This window comes from Mchenga conophoros, linkage group LG1 (assembly GCF_057382185.1).
Source record: "Mchenga conophoros isolate Kocher_MC1m ecotype Shallow Benthic linkage group LG1, M_conophoros_male_GT1.1, whole genome shotgun sequence".
Taxonomy (NCBI): domain Eukaryota; kingdom Metazoa; phylum Chordata; class Actinopteri; order Cichliformes; family Cichlidae; genus Mchenga; species Mchenga conophoros.
In genome coordinates, this window is record NC_140526.1 from 15,931,551 (window position 1) to 15,945,227 (window position 13,677).

Consider the following 13,677-nt stretch of genomic DNA (forward strand, 5'->3'; position numbering starts at 1 on the left):
CTGTACCTTTTTTGGGGTATAAACAACAATAAAGGCGATTTCAGTGTGTGTTTACCTGTCTGCTGTCATTCTCTCTACAGCCTTGTAGTTTGATGAGGGAACCAGCTGTTCTGTCCACCACAGTCAGACACAGGTCCATATGTTTTACCGATTTATCCTTGGTTAGAGCCCATTCCTTTATAAAAATGGATACACGTAAAATATTAGTACACGTAAAGCATGCTGGGATGTTCTCAGCAAGGCTTTATCTAATAACACGTCTTTTATATCAAGTAATGATCATGTTTTCCTCTTATTTACACAGGAAAAATAACAAAAATGTATTTTGCAAAATGGGCACCATGGGCAGCATCGTGATAGAGAGAATCTGGAGCTCCCTGTGGAAATCTCACAAGCAGGACTCTGATTGCTCTGAGAACACAGTGCCCATGTTAAAGCCACATTAAGGCCATTAAATAAACCCAGCAGGTAAAGCTTGGTGGCTGAGAAAATCTCTGTATATTTTAAATAAATTTTAGAAAGTATACAAACCCATAATAATAACAACAATAACAACAATAATAATTGGCCGTTAGTTTAGTAAAGAGACTGCCTGGTATGAGTGTGAATAAAATGGAGACATTATTTGTGGTACTTCACTTCTGTTGTGTCTCTTTGAGAATGGCTAGAACGGATTGAATAACATCACAGCGAATGACTTGTTTGCAGTTTTCATTATGTGGGATTAAAAATCAATAACCAAGTTTTTCAGTTTTCCACTTCCACTTGGTGATAAAATTGCATTTTAAAATTCTCCCCAGTCTCTCATACCCCCCAAAATCCAAGGTTGTTCATTTTGCCCTCCCAGCACCGCAGCTGTTACTGACTACATTCACAATTTTGTTTGTTTTTTGCCCCTGGTAGAAATAAAAAATAAATAAATTCATTCATTCATTTACTATTCATTTTAAAAAATGAATAGTAAAAACAAAGTACACCCTCTTCCAATTCTAACGTTTTTCATATAAGAGGATAATAAAGCACCATGTTTGCTTTTTGCCAAATGTGGCCCTGTGAATTACAGCAAAGCGTCTCCTCTTCTGTCTCGTCTTCTAAAGGATGTTGCACAACCATTAATATTTCACGGTTTGACCTTGGGAATATTGGTACATGTCCTGAACATTTTCCACTTGTGAGCAGATATGTTTCTTAGCTGTATTTGCTGTATTTATGAAGCAACACTGGAAACAGTAAAGACCTGCAAATCCACGAGGGTAAAACAAGACACGTAAATCCAAAAAAAGCCAGCGATCGCTGACTCGAAGCGACAGCAGTTTTCTTCTCTACACCTGTCATTCTATTTCAGGATTCAACTATTTGAGAAACTGCTGACAGAAACACTCCCCACAAACTTACACACACAGACATAGTGTGTATCCTCCTCAAGGTACTCCAAGAGCTGTACATTTCCTCTAAGAACAATGTTAAAATGCTGTTATGCACTACTCTATATTTAAGTTAAAGTTTCAATAGATCTGCTCTACTCTTGTCTTAACAACCTCGTGTTTAAACATCTTTGTCCTTTTGATTACAATACATTTACTTTAAGTATGGCACTGTGACCTTAAATACGTAAATCCTTTATCATACCCCCTGTGCTTTCACCATATGTACACCACTTGCCACTCACGAGTCTCTAAGGTTAGGATTTTACAAGCTGACCTGGGTGTCCCCTCGCCGTAACACTACCTGGTTTCCCCCTGCATTGTGACATTCATAGACGCCGACCACACCATCAGCAAAGTGACCCAAGGTGTCCAGACAGTTTCCTCCCTGCTGCAGGGCTCCGAAAGCAATGTCCTGGTGATCTGGGACCCTGAACACACACACGAAAAAGTGTTAGTGAAGCGTGTATTCAGTTTTTCAAGCTGTTAAAAAGCCAAACAAAGAAAGCGTACAGGCCGAGATACAGCAAGAGAGGAAAATAGTCAATTTTCTTCTGACAAAACAGGACAATGGGGCTTTAATGTTTCTGTAAAAGTTAAATTATTCAAATTAGAAGCATTAAAAAGGTGCAATTTTAATGTTCTTCCCCCTGTGAAAACATAAAAGCAAGAAGTATGCCTGAGATTTAATGTGGTTTTTATGCTTTTAAAGATTGTTTCACTGTGCAGTGATACACCATGCCCCAGGCTCATGCTAAATTTGAATACGCTCTCTGAAAGTCCCACTCTGACCAGTTGCACATGTGCATTTCACAGATATGCAGAAAGCCCATGAACCTATCAGCAGTAGTTCTACTTTATTATCCTGAGACATGTGATGGAGAAGATTTGGTCCAAACAACCTGAACTGTTCCAGTGTGCGATGGTGATTCTGGTGTGTTAAAAATAAGGGTTTTTTTGGTAATCCTCAAAAAAATCTTTGTTTCTCACCAACGCTGCTCAACAGATTTAGATGTAAGCAACTTTGTACTTACTTAAAAGTACATTCAAGCTCAAGGTTTGCCTATCTGACAACCTGGAAGAGTACCAGAGTCTGTGACAGCGGTCATAACTTGACCTTCAGGCAAAATGTAGCAAAAACGCTGGGAGTGGTGCAATCTAGCAGTCAGATTTAAATCAGAGGTGCTCTCTGCTGAACTTGTGGACTCATTCACATCAGCCACTAATTGCGAACCTGAGAACCTTGTGAAAATGTAATAATGACCTTGAATCATAACTCCTGGTTGGGCATTAGCGTCACTGCAGTCTCATTTGTGTATAAAACATCCCGCCACACATTAGCACAAAGTCATATTTCAAACTTCTGGCTGAGGAGTGGTCTCCTAACAATTTGGTAAATGCAATTTAGTTTTGATTATACAACATTACATGTCATGCAGTGTAACACTGGCTCCATCATATTGCACAGACTGCCCTCATTTTCTTACCTCAGCTCAGGGTAGACATTCTCCAGGTACCATTTGAATGGCTTACAGTTTAATCTCTTCTTCATCTCCAAACGACTCTGGATACTGAGGGAGAGGAAGGAGATGGAGGAAGAGAATTAAAGGGTTGAATCAGCTGTGGTTTCATGTTTAAATTATACGCCTCGTCAGTCGCTTTGTAAGGGGAGAGAGTGGAGGCTCGGGGCATGTCTGAGTCTAGATCCTTTGGGGAAAATATAACTGTTTGGACTGACACTAGAGGGGAGATGCCAAGTCTGTTCCCACAAGGTCACATAATAAGCATATATAGTGCTGTCTAGCTACTCTGGTTGAATGCGAAAGTGCTTATTGCTGTGTAGACTTCTGGATGTGTGGCATAAAGCAGAAGGAAACTAGTATAAGGGTGAAAAGCATTCCTTAACACACTTACAGTACTTACTTTGTCCTGCTGGTGGCATAAAACTAAGAGGATCACAAAGTCAGCACGTGTCACCCCCTAAAGAACATGAATGTCAATCCATTCAGCAGCTGTAGGTATTTTTTTTTTTAATGGCGGATGACTGACGCTGTCACTACGCTTGAAACAATCCTGCGCCAACCTTTTTAAGGAGCGTTGTCATCCCTTTAGGGCATAAATAACAGCAGCGTTTCCGGTATTGTAAATCAGCCACTGACTTTTTGTCCTCTTCTGAGCTACATTAACATCCTCACTTAAGTATAAAAGGGAAAAATTACACCTTTTATGGCTTACATTCTGCTAATTGGCAGTACAATTATAATTATTATGTCCATTCAAGTGGCTGCCTTTGTAATTTTATGATCCAGCTCCATTATTATGTTCAACTCCCACAGGGCTAATACTTCATAGTACTTACTTCCCATAGGGGACATTTCTTGCTGAGGGGACAGCGGCATAGTAGAAGTTTTTATACTCGTCCATCCACACCTCTGCTGCTCTCCTTGTGTTCCTGATGGATGGGTGAGAAGAAGAAAATGCACAAAGGCGAGGGAGACAATGGGTGAGGATAAGACCGAGAGTCGGTGAGGATTTAAAAAAAAAAAAAAAAAAGACAGAAAGGTATGTGGCACACTGCACGACTCCTGAATGGACGTGTCTGTTTGGTGGTTGTGACACACTCACTGCCTGCTCATACACCCCCCGACAGCCATCAGAGGGCACAGTTATCCTGGCTGTACAAATGTGAATGTGTGTTTATTTTCCCTGTTATTGCAGCCGTTGGTCAACAGCGTGTGCATGCTGCCAAACAAAGTGTTGACGTGTGACATTTGACAATTTGTCAGATTTTTATTTTTCGAGTGATGTAACGGACTTCTGACAGACTACGTGTCGGCTGGAGTCAATAAAATACAACTCAATCTTTGCAGTCCAGAGCAGCTCAAAGTATGACACTAACAGTCCTTCCTTAGACCAAATCAAGACAAGAGAAAGAGTGCAATGATGATTATAGCAACGGGGGGTAACACTGAGACCTTAGTAGCTTCTGTTGCTCTCCCAGTTTGCAAACCTCAGTACTGGAACCAGTTTATATCGGCCTCACTGTTTATGGATTGCACAAACACTATTTTTGCAATCCAGTTTCTTAGGAACAGATATGCTCCTCTGGTTCATGCAGTGTCTCATAAAGTAGGATAACATAGTGAGAAAGTTAAACAAGCACTCCAATTACTATTTTTGTGAATTTTCAGGCAATTATTTCACAGTTCAGACTTAAAAATAGGGTTAAAACTGCTAGCAGGGTTAATTATAACCAATAACTGCAGTACAATCAGCTTCATTATGTTTACCTGTGAATCCCTAAAGTGTAAATGCTTTGACCAAATTATAGGGAAACTAAGTGCCTCTTTATGTGATGTCAAAAGCAAAAGTTATGACGCGCTTGCCGGAAGCCTTTCATATTCTGCAGAAATTCTCTATAACCCATGAGTTGCGCAGTTTTAAATAGCGAGCAGTGGTTTTGTCTTAGTGAGGCTCACATATTTCTAGACATTTCCAAACTCGGCTTCCACTTACTGGAAGAGAAGCTTCAAGAAAACAACTCTTCTAACATCTGAAGGTTACCAGCGACCGTGGTGACACTAGATGCCCTATCATTATTACGGTATTTTAAGGGTTTATTTTGATGTGCAGTCTCTTTGTCTTGCAGGATTTTTTTACTCTCATGCACCTGCATCCCAAAAATACAGACACCACACACTGCAAACTTTATTTAGGTCCACAGGGGCTTTTTGTCACATAGCAAGCTGCTGCTGCCACAACACGCCTATTATAACTCTGCTGTGAAATGCTGCTCCCTGAAGAACAATTACAATGTCATCCAGGCAGACAAAACAGGTGCCGTCTCCGAGGTCCCCAGAGTCACTGCAGCAGCCACAGGGATGCTGTCTGGGACTTGATTCAGGCTGAAGGGCAAGGCGCTGCCTCAGAGCACAGATGAAGCTGCTCTGCTCTGTAATAGAGAACTCCACTGCACCCACTGATTAATAAGTGATGTCTTCGATTGTTAGGAATGGTTGTGCAACTAATATGAGACTGTGTTCAGTGTTATGAAACTGATGAAAACATTAGCAGTCCACCGGTGGTGTCTAATCTTTGACACTGTTTGAATAAATGTTGGTTTAATGTTGAATTTCATCCACAGTTTTTTCCCCTCTAAGGGTTCTACCGAGCTATGAATTAAATCTCTTCAGGTATTTGTATGTAACTAACTGATAAGAAATGAGGGGCTGAAGTCAACTAATAGCCCCGACTCAAAAATAGGAGCTACTGCAGAATAGGCACCACATGTCACCCTGACATGCTCTTTATTTCTTGCTCCCCTTTAAAAATATTAATCACAGCCAATACCAGAGTAACCACAGTCATTTCAAGCTCCTTGTTATCTGTTTGTTTATCCTCCCACATGTTTACCAATCGAGAGACTGAAGGTTTGTTGGGCTCATTACCAAGGGTGGTTACTCATGGTTTCAAGAGACAGATCCATATCTGCCCATGTATCACATTCTCCACTACTCGTGTTCAATGTTTATGGTGCCGCATATATCTCAGCTCTAAAAGGCAGCACATGGAAAAAACAGATTTTCTTCACTTTTAGTTTTTATTTTTTTTTATTTTTGAAGGAAATATTCATGAACTTGTTTAATTGATGGTACTTTGTTTTAATTACTCAACACTGATTTAATTCTCAGAGCATTAGTAAAACTCACAAACTTACAAACCGCAGCCACAGAAAATAATGAACCGAAAGAGACTACTATACACATGATCTGTGCTCATTTCCAGCTCCATAGTTTTACTCCAGGACTCAGGGGAGTAATTCACACAACTCACAAAGAGAAGTCTCTTTTATCCTACACACTCGGTCTTGGTGCAGCCCCTCAGGTCACCTGCTGTCTGAATTAAGCCTTTTTAGCTCTATTCCTCTTTGTTTAAGGGTCTAAGCTGCAGGTGGGTGGAGCTGTTGTGCTCAAAGGCAGAGATGAGCATAGCACCGATATGCCCTCTCTTTGTTATCACAGAGAGCCAAGATTAGAAAAAACTGTCTGAAAAGGCAGAGATGAGAGCAAACGGACATCTGAGCTTTGGCTTGCAGAGACTATTTGACGGTACCCTAACCTTATAAATATGAGGAGCTAACATTATAACTGTATATTAGGCTATAATATATATTAGTATATTGCTTTTAAGCAAATAAGTACATTACTGAAATTCAAAGTGCTTTAAAAAGAAAATCCAGTATAAATATTGAAAAACCATCATCAAAATGGAAAGGAAGAGCTTAAACTGCTTCTATGGTAAAAAGTATCATAAAATGACAAGGTTTTTCTGAGACTGCTAGGTCACTTAAACATCAGCTGATTGACTGTATTAGCTGTCAGTGAACCGCAGATTTAAAACAAACAAACAAAAAAGTCTTCCTAACCCTGTTAAAGTTGGAACACGCTCAGCTAGTCCTTTTCTGTGCGGTTGTTCTGCTGCACAGAAAAGTGTAAATCAAAAATCTTCAGTTTCAAGCTAAACAGCAAACTCATCTGCTGATGAAAATCACGTGACAAGACAAAAAGGCCCCAGAGGATCCAGTAAATGAACCTTGTGGTGGGAATGTTTTCTCAAAGGCTGTTTCCACATTAAATTTAGTGAGTGAAATTTGAACCTCAGGATAAACATCCTCAGTATTTGGTCTTGAAATGTCACTACAGTTGAGTCAAACTGTCTCCAAACTTTAACTGACTCTTAGAAATGAAGAGTGGGTTGTGTTAGAGCAGGTCACCATTTGACAGAAAGGTCAGGGGTTCAATCATCGTCTTCTCCGGTCTGCATGTTTTAAGTGCCCTTGGGCAAAATTCTGTAAACATAATTGCTCCCTATGCATGTGCGTGATCAATAAAAGCAATATGGCTTGTACTGTAAAAGTGCTTTGAGTGGTCATTAAGACTAGAAAAGCATTATATATAAAGGACAGTCCATTTAGCCTCCACATTTCTTGTGATTTACAGTGAAACTACTTAAATAGAGATTTTCCCTCCCATATTTTATGTAAGGAGAAAACAAGTTTTTTTATATATGCTCAGCAGCAATAATAATAAATAAATAGAATGAATTCAAGTACTGCTATTATCCAAAGCTCTTTGCATTTGATTACCCATTCACATACTGATGATATGGAAGGCTGGGCCTAACCTCAGAATGCATTTGGGCTTTGGTGTGTTTTTGGATATGACAAATAGAGAACTGTGTGGCTTCACCTTCTGAGCTAAAGTCACCAAATAAACCCAAATGCATTAACTGTAGTGTCATTATGGAGATGCACAGGGTGCAACATGGGGAATTTTGATGAACTATGTGATGCGTGTAACCTGACTGGTTAAATGAGTGTTCGGTCCTCTTGTATGTGTGTGTCTGCATGTGTGTCACCTTGCAAACACAGTGCCACTGCCACCCGGGAAGGTATAAGGATGCTGCTTTCTGAAGACGTGGCCAACTCTGCTGCAGGGGATGATCTCCAGACTGCCGCCACATTGCCACACACGAAATGAGATCTCTAAAAACACAGACAGACACGCAGGCGGAAAAAATGAATAAAAACAGGTAAGTTAATTACTACAAGCCAAGAAAAAGTAGTTAAGTTAATCCACATCTGCATATCATGAATGTTTGGAGTGTGTTGACATTGTTAGATTTGCTCTCCAGCATTTGAATGAGCGTTCTTTAAATGAGCACAGCAATGTCTGAACTGTCAATCCAGTTCTGATTCATTGGACCGCCTCGAGAGGAGCCTGAATCACTCCGTCAGCTGTTTATTCTTACCGATTTCCCAAGTGCATTCAGACAAAAGCAAAAGGGAGACACAGCTGCTATTATATCATTGTACTGTTTGCAAATGAGCTCTATTGTGCACACTCTGCACTGACTCTAAACATTATTACACTGCCACTGTAATTTCCTAAGATCAACTGTACTAAGGAAGACATCTTTTACCTAGATATGACAACCAAATTACTGAAGGATTTTCTATTATCTCGTTGTTGGCATGGGCACCCAGATGATCTCATGAGTTGATCACAGTGTGAGGCAAATCCACGTTGCTGCTTTAGCACCAGATCTCACAGGGGAGTGGAGATTTTATAACTGGGCAGGAATTTGTGGTTTTCTGAGCCAAAAGTGCAGCATTTATGAGGGAAAGAGATTACAGTTGCAAGCTCATTTAAGTCTTAAAGATATAGTTCAACATTTTGGAGAGACATGTATTAGGTTTTCTGCAGAGAATGAGATCAGAGGTTTGATACAATTATCACAGTTACATGTCAAGTATAACGATGCAGCCAGTAATCACGTAGCTTATCATTGAGAGTACAAACAACAGGAAACAGCAAACCCAGCTCTATCCAAAGCTCACAAAATCCTCCATTGTTTGTTTAGCCAAATCACTGTCCGGCATATAAGGATGTGCAAACATAACATCAACAAAACAGCAAAAAAATTGACTGCCTGTTGGATGCATAGAATCAGCAGACTCAGTAAACCGGTTCTTGATGTGTTTATGGCTTCAATTACTAATTTCAAGTCTTTTTAAACATAAAATTACAAAAACAAAAAGTAAATAAATCAGGCTATGTTTTAGTGCAAGGTTATTTCGTTATTTAAAGTCGCTACTGAATGATCAGATGACAGCAGCAAAATGCTTGGCTTGAGCTTTAAAAGAAAAAGAAAAAGGGACTTCAATTTATTTGTCATCACTGAGTTTCATTGAGAAATATAGCTGGGTGTCATCTGCATAGAAATGAAAGTGTATGGAGGGCAGTTCTAATAATATTACCTAAGGGAAGCATGTATACGGTAAAAAGGACCGGCCCCAACACGGAACCCTGTGGAACACCGTGGCTAACTTTAATGTGTAAAGAAGACAAAAACATTTAAATGCACAAATTTGGTTTGATATGATTCAAACCAATGCAGCACATGCCCTTGAATGCAAACAGACTGCTCTAGTCTCTGTATTAAAAGTTTATAACATTTTATACATTTATCATTTCATAATGATATAACATCATTATACTCAATGGACATATAGGACTGTGCTATTAAACCTGCTCAAAGAAAGTGAATGAGTGTATTTTCCAAAACACTCATTAAAACCTTAAAAGCCTGGAGACAAAACGGGAAACCCAGGACATGCCTGCGACTTCACTTGACTTTCCACTTTTAATACCTGTGTTTTATGCAATTTTTGATTCTTTCACTAATCAAGACTTTCTATTCTTGCGACATCCATTAGACACTTTCTTCAGTCTACCATGAGCTTCTAAATTGCACCACTCACCGAGATTTTCCCCTCCCCATACATCCATCATCATGTCATACTTTCCCAGCTGCTCAAAGTACTCTTTATCCATGACAAAGAGGCCACCTGCTATCATTGGTGTCCTGGAGGGGCAGAAAAAAACCAAAAAAATACAAGAAACAAGAAAATTGAGAAGGCATTGGTAAAAATTGAGTAGATTAATACTCTGTTAGTTGCATATGATACAACCTGTAACTTTTGAAAGTGTGTTTGTCTTACTTTATAGGAGCGATCGGGTTGCCTTGTCTGGCTCGTCTCTGCTCCAGAGTCATGTAGTCCCATTTAAACACCAAATTCCAGTCAAAGCCTGCCAACATAAACACACAGACAAAAAAACACTGCACAATTACGACCATTAGCTGGGATTAAGTAGCAGTCTGGTTGTATAATTGGATTTGGCAGGTTCATATTAGATGACTGGGTAAATCAGCAGTTGCCTGACTTCAAAGGCAACTGCTGTAACTGTTTAAGTGTTAGCAGAGAGAGTTAAACTAGTGTAACTGGCATGTATCTGTTCTACAATACACTGCAATCAGCACAGCCAGTACACCACTTTGGCTTTTACATTAATATACCTCACAGACCCACACAAAAAAGAGAAATGTTGCAATGCAAGTGCCAACACTTGCTAATCCAGCCAAATTAAGAATGCGACTGCACGGCAGTTTCACATTCAGAACATTAAATTTTTTATTATGTGAAGTCGTTAATTAATTATTAATATAAAAAAAGAGTGGGGGGGTTTTTAAGCTATGAGTAGTTCTTCCATTTCCAGTGTCCATTGCACCGTATGTAAGCTATATCCATCAGCATCACAGTGGACAAAAAAAGGATATTTAATGCGTAAAATTACATATATGACACCAATTATTTAATTAACTTGAATTCATTAATGTCCTTTCTGGATATCATCTACTGGAGTTATACTCAAGAAGGCACATGCCCAAATCAGTTGGATTGGACATTAAACTGTCTTTAACCCACCAGCTCTCCAGTACAAAGTAGGCGTGATGTTCCATTCAGCCTATGTCAGAATAAAAGAAGGAACTGTCTAAAAGATTTATGATGAACAAGTGGGGGATCATGTGTGCTGCCTCATGAGATAATAAGATAATATCTGCAATACTTTGAAGAGGAGGCACTGTTCAGTGAACATTTCCTGGTGAGAAACAGTTTGAAATATACCATGTTCCTCAGGAGGCCTCGCCTTAAGTATGAGAAATACCTGGAGAGAACAGTTTATGAACTACAGCACTGGATGGCAAAACACCTGGTCTTAATGCGGCTGTGAGATAACAACGTCAATTCATTGTAAATGAAAAGCATTAAAAAGCAAATCCTCTAAAACCGTAATAAATGCAAAGCCTCGCTGTCAAGCTCGACTGACTAGACTACACAGGAGTCGAGTGTGTCTTTTGTGTACTTTACCTCCTTTCAGATCGGCAGAGGCGCCGACATATTGAAAGTTGTCCATGTTGATGACATCAATGATGGGAGAAACTACTCGTGTCTTATCCTGAGAAGGAAACACGGAGACAGTAATTAAACAAAGCCACTTCAAGGACGGATGCAGGTTTGGAATATCATCAATAAATATTTACTACAAGTTAATTAAAAAGGACAAAATTATGCAGAACTACAAAGGACTCAGAGCACTTAACTGTGTTTGCGAAATTTTAGAGCGTAAGTAAATATTCCCATCTGCAAGCTTATTTTATGTTCTATATTTAGTTTACTGCCACGTTTATGACGTAAAACTGAACGTTAATCAGCCATTTCCTACCAACACCAAAACAAACCCAAGCTTTAAAAATCACAGAGCCACATCACCCGGCAGTTCGAAGAAAGGATTACTCAAGCGGCCCGAATGACGAAAACAGAAACAGCTTGCAGATATTGGGGAGTTCATTTGTTTGAGCCTGAGACATTTTTATAAGACAAGGTTTCACAGTGTATGGTGGGATTCATTATTTAGAGAAGCAGCTAAAGCAAAAGAAAAACAAAGTGAATTACTCTGACAGCGCAGCGTTTCAGACTTGGCTCCAGGCATTTATTAACGAGGGAACAACAAAACAGCACATTCGGGAGGATCAAATGCAGAATCAGACTGTTTTAAGTCAACTCAGATACATTTTTAAAGAACAACTGTGTCCCATTTCAGATTAAGATTACAGTCAATCATGAAGCTCCTTTTTGAAGTCTTTATTTTAAAAAAAGGCTTCGCTCTAAATATCACCAGACTGTATCTGTAAGAGAGCTCGGTTTGCGTTTATAAAGTTTTTCCTTTAATGGAAATAAAAATCAAATTGCCAGCCCCAAAAGATAAAAGATCTTGTCACCCATCAAGATCTGCATGTCTCACACTGTCAGGTTTAGCTGTGATAATGGGCTTTTATAATGAAAACAGGCCCAACATTCCTGTGTGAATGAAATGTAGTCATGCGCTCCTTGTTTCTCACATGAATGTTAACAAGACACTGACTGATTATAAGCTCAGAGGTGCTGCTTTGTAGCCAACCCCAGCCTCCGTGTAAAGGATTAGATGGAAAAAAAACATGAATTGCATCAATTTTATGCGTATTTTACTGGGATACACTGGTCAGGGAAATTATCAGGTCAACCTTGCTATTTTGGGAATGGATCCACTTTTGTCTCCAGAGCTGCTTTAATTTCTCGTGGCACAGATTCGACAGGGTGCTGGACATTGCTCAAAGATTTTATTCCTCACTGACATGACAGCATCACAGTTTTTCAACTGCATTTCCATGATGGGAATCTCCACTGTTAGGTTTTGTATTGTTGATTGTCATTTATGCTTAGAAATATTTAACCATATATGCTTAGAGGTGTATAATCAATTGTGTAGTGATAGGATGTGTGATCTTTAGCAGGCTACAAAGGCTTGGTGTGGAATGCACACCTACATCCTGGGAGTATGGGAAGAGGTCGTACCTTGTCTTATTGTGTTATGGTAGGATTAACGTAGCTATATCTGTCTTAGTCTAAGTGCCTTTTGGTTTGATGAACTGTTGGATTTCCAGACCAGCAGGTTTAGGGAAGTTATTTATGGGGTCACACTCTGACCACACACACACACACACACACACACACACACACACACACACACACACACACACACACAAGGTACTCTTTACGGGAGAACGGACGAGAGCAACTGGGGTCAGGCGAAGGAACGGCGTTTGTCCGGTTCTCTCCCGTGCACGAGAAACATGAAGAACTTCGTGTCTTGCTTGCTGTGTAATTATATTGCCTTCAACGTTCCAGCGAATAGGTTCAAGCTACAAACCTATCATCCACAATATATCCTAAAGTTGCTCTATTTGAATAAAAATCTGGGGATTGTTGAGGCCCACTGAGAACTTGTGAACTGTGGTCATAAGGGGTCAGCACCAATACTTAGACAAGCCATGGTGTCCAAACAATGCTCAGTTGGTAGTAAAAGGTCCAAAACTCTGCCATTACACTACCACCAGCCTAAACTGTTGATACAAGGCAGAATGGATCCATCCTTTGACCAGATTTTGACTCCAACATCTGAATGTTGCAACATTTTTCCAATCTTCTATTTTCCAATTTTAGTGAGCCCGTCTGAACTGTAGCCTCAGTTTCCTGCTCTCAGCTGACAGGAGTGGCACCCAGTGCGGTCTTTTGCTTGGTGTAGCCCATCTGCTTCAAGGCAAATGTGTTGTTCAGAGATGCTTTTTTGCATATCTTGGTTGTTACAAGCGGTTATTTGAGTTACTGTAGTTTTGGGCCATTCCCTATAAACCCTAGAGATGGCTCTGTTGTTAAATCCCAGTAGATTAGTAGTTTATGAGATACTTAGGCCACTCCCCCTGGCATCAACTACCACGCTACATTCAACGTTGAAAGTTAGCGGGTTGTCTT

At 39.8% G+C, this 13,677-nt stretch overlaps 1 protein-coding gene across 2 annotated transcripts in view; it reads right to left on the reverse strand.

Annotated features, from left to right (window-relative positions):
- galnt2 (UDP-N-acetyl-alpha-D-galactosamine:polypeptide N-acetylgalactosaminyltransferase 2) overlaps positions 1-13,677 on the reverse strand; it is a 67,247-nt gene that overhangs the window by 4,995 nt on the left and 48,575 nt on the right. For both annotated transcript variants that reach the window (XM_085267713.1, XM_085267717.1), the window contains 8 exons: positions 11,197-11,284; positions 9,988-10,075; positions 9,748-9,851; positions 7,842-7,968; positions 3,784-3,876; positions 2,912-2,995; positions 1,729-1,855; positions 56-175 (listed from right to left, as the gene is read on the reverse strand). In XM_085267713.1, coding sequence (XP_085123839.1) covers positions 56-175; positions 1,729-1,855; positions 2,912-2,995; positions 3,784-3,876; positions 7,842-7,968; positions 9,748-9,851; positions 9,988-10,075; positions 11,197-11,284 — 831 coding nt within the window. The remainder of the gene's footprint in view (positions 1-55; positions 176-1,728; positions 1,856-2,911; positions 2,996-3,783; positions 3,877-7,841; positions 7,969-9,747; positions 9,852-9,987; positions 10,076-11,196; positions 11,285-13,677) is intronic.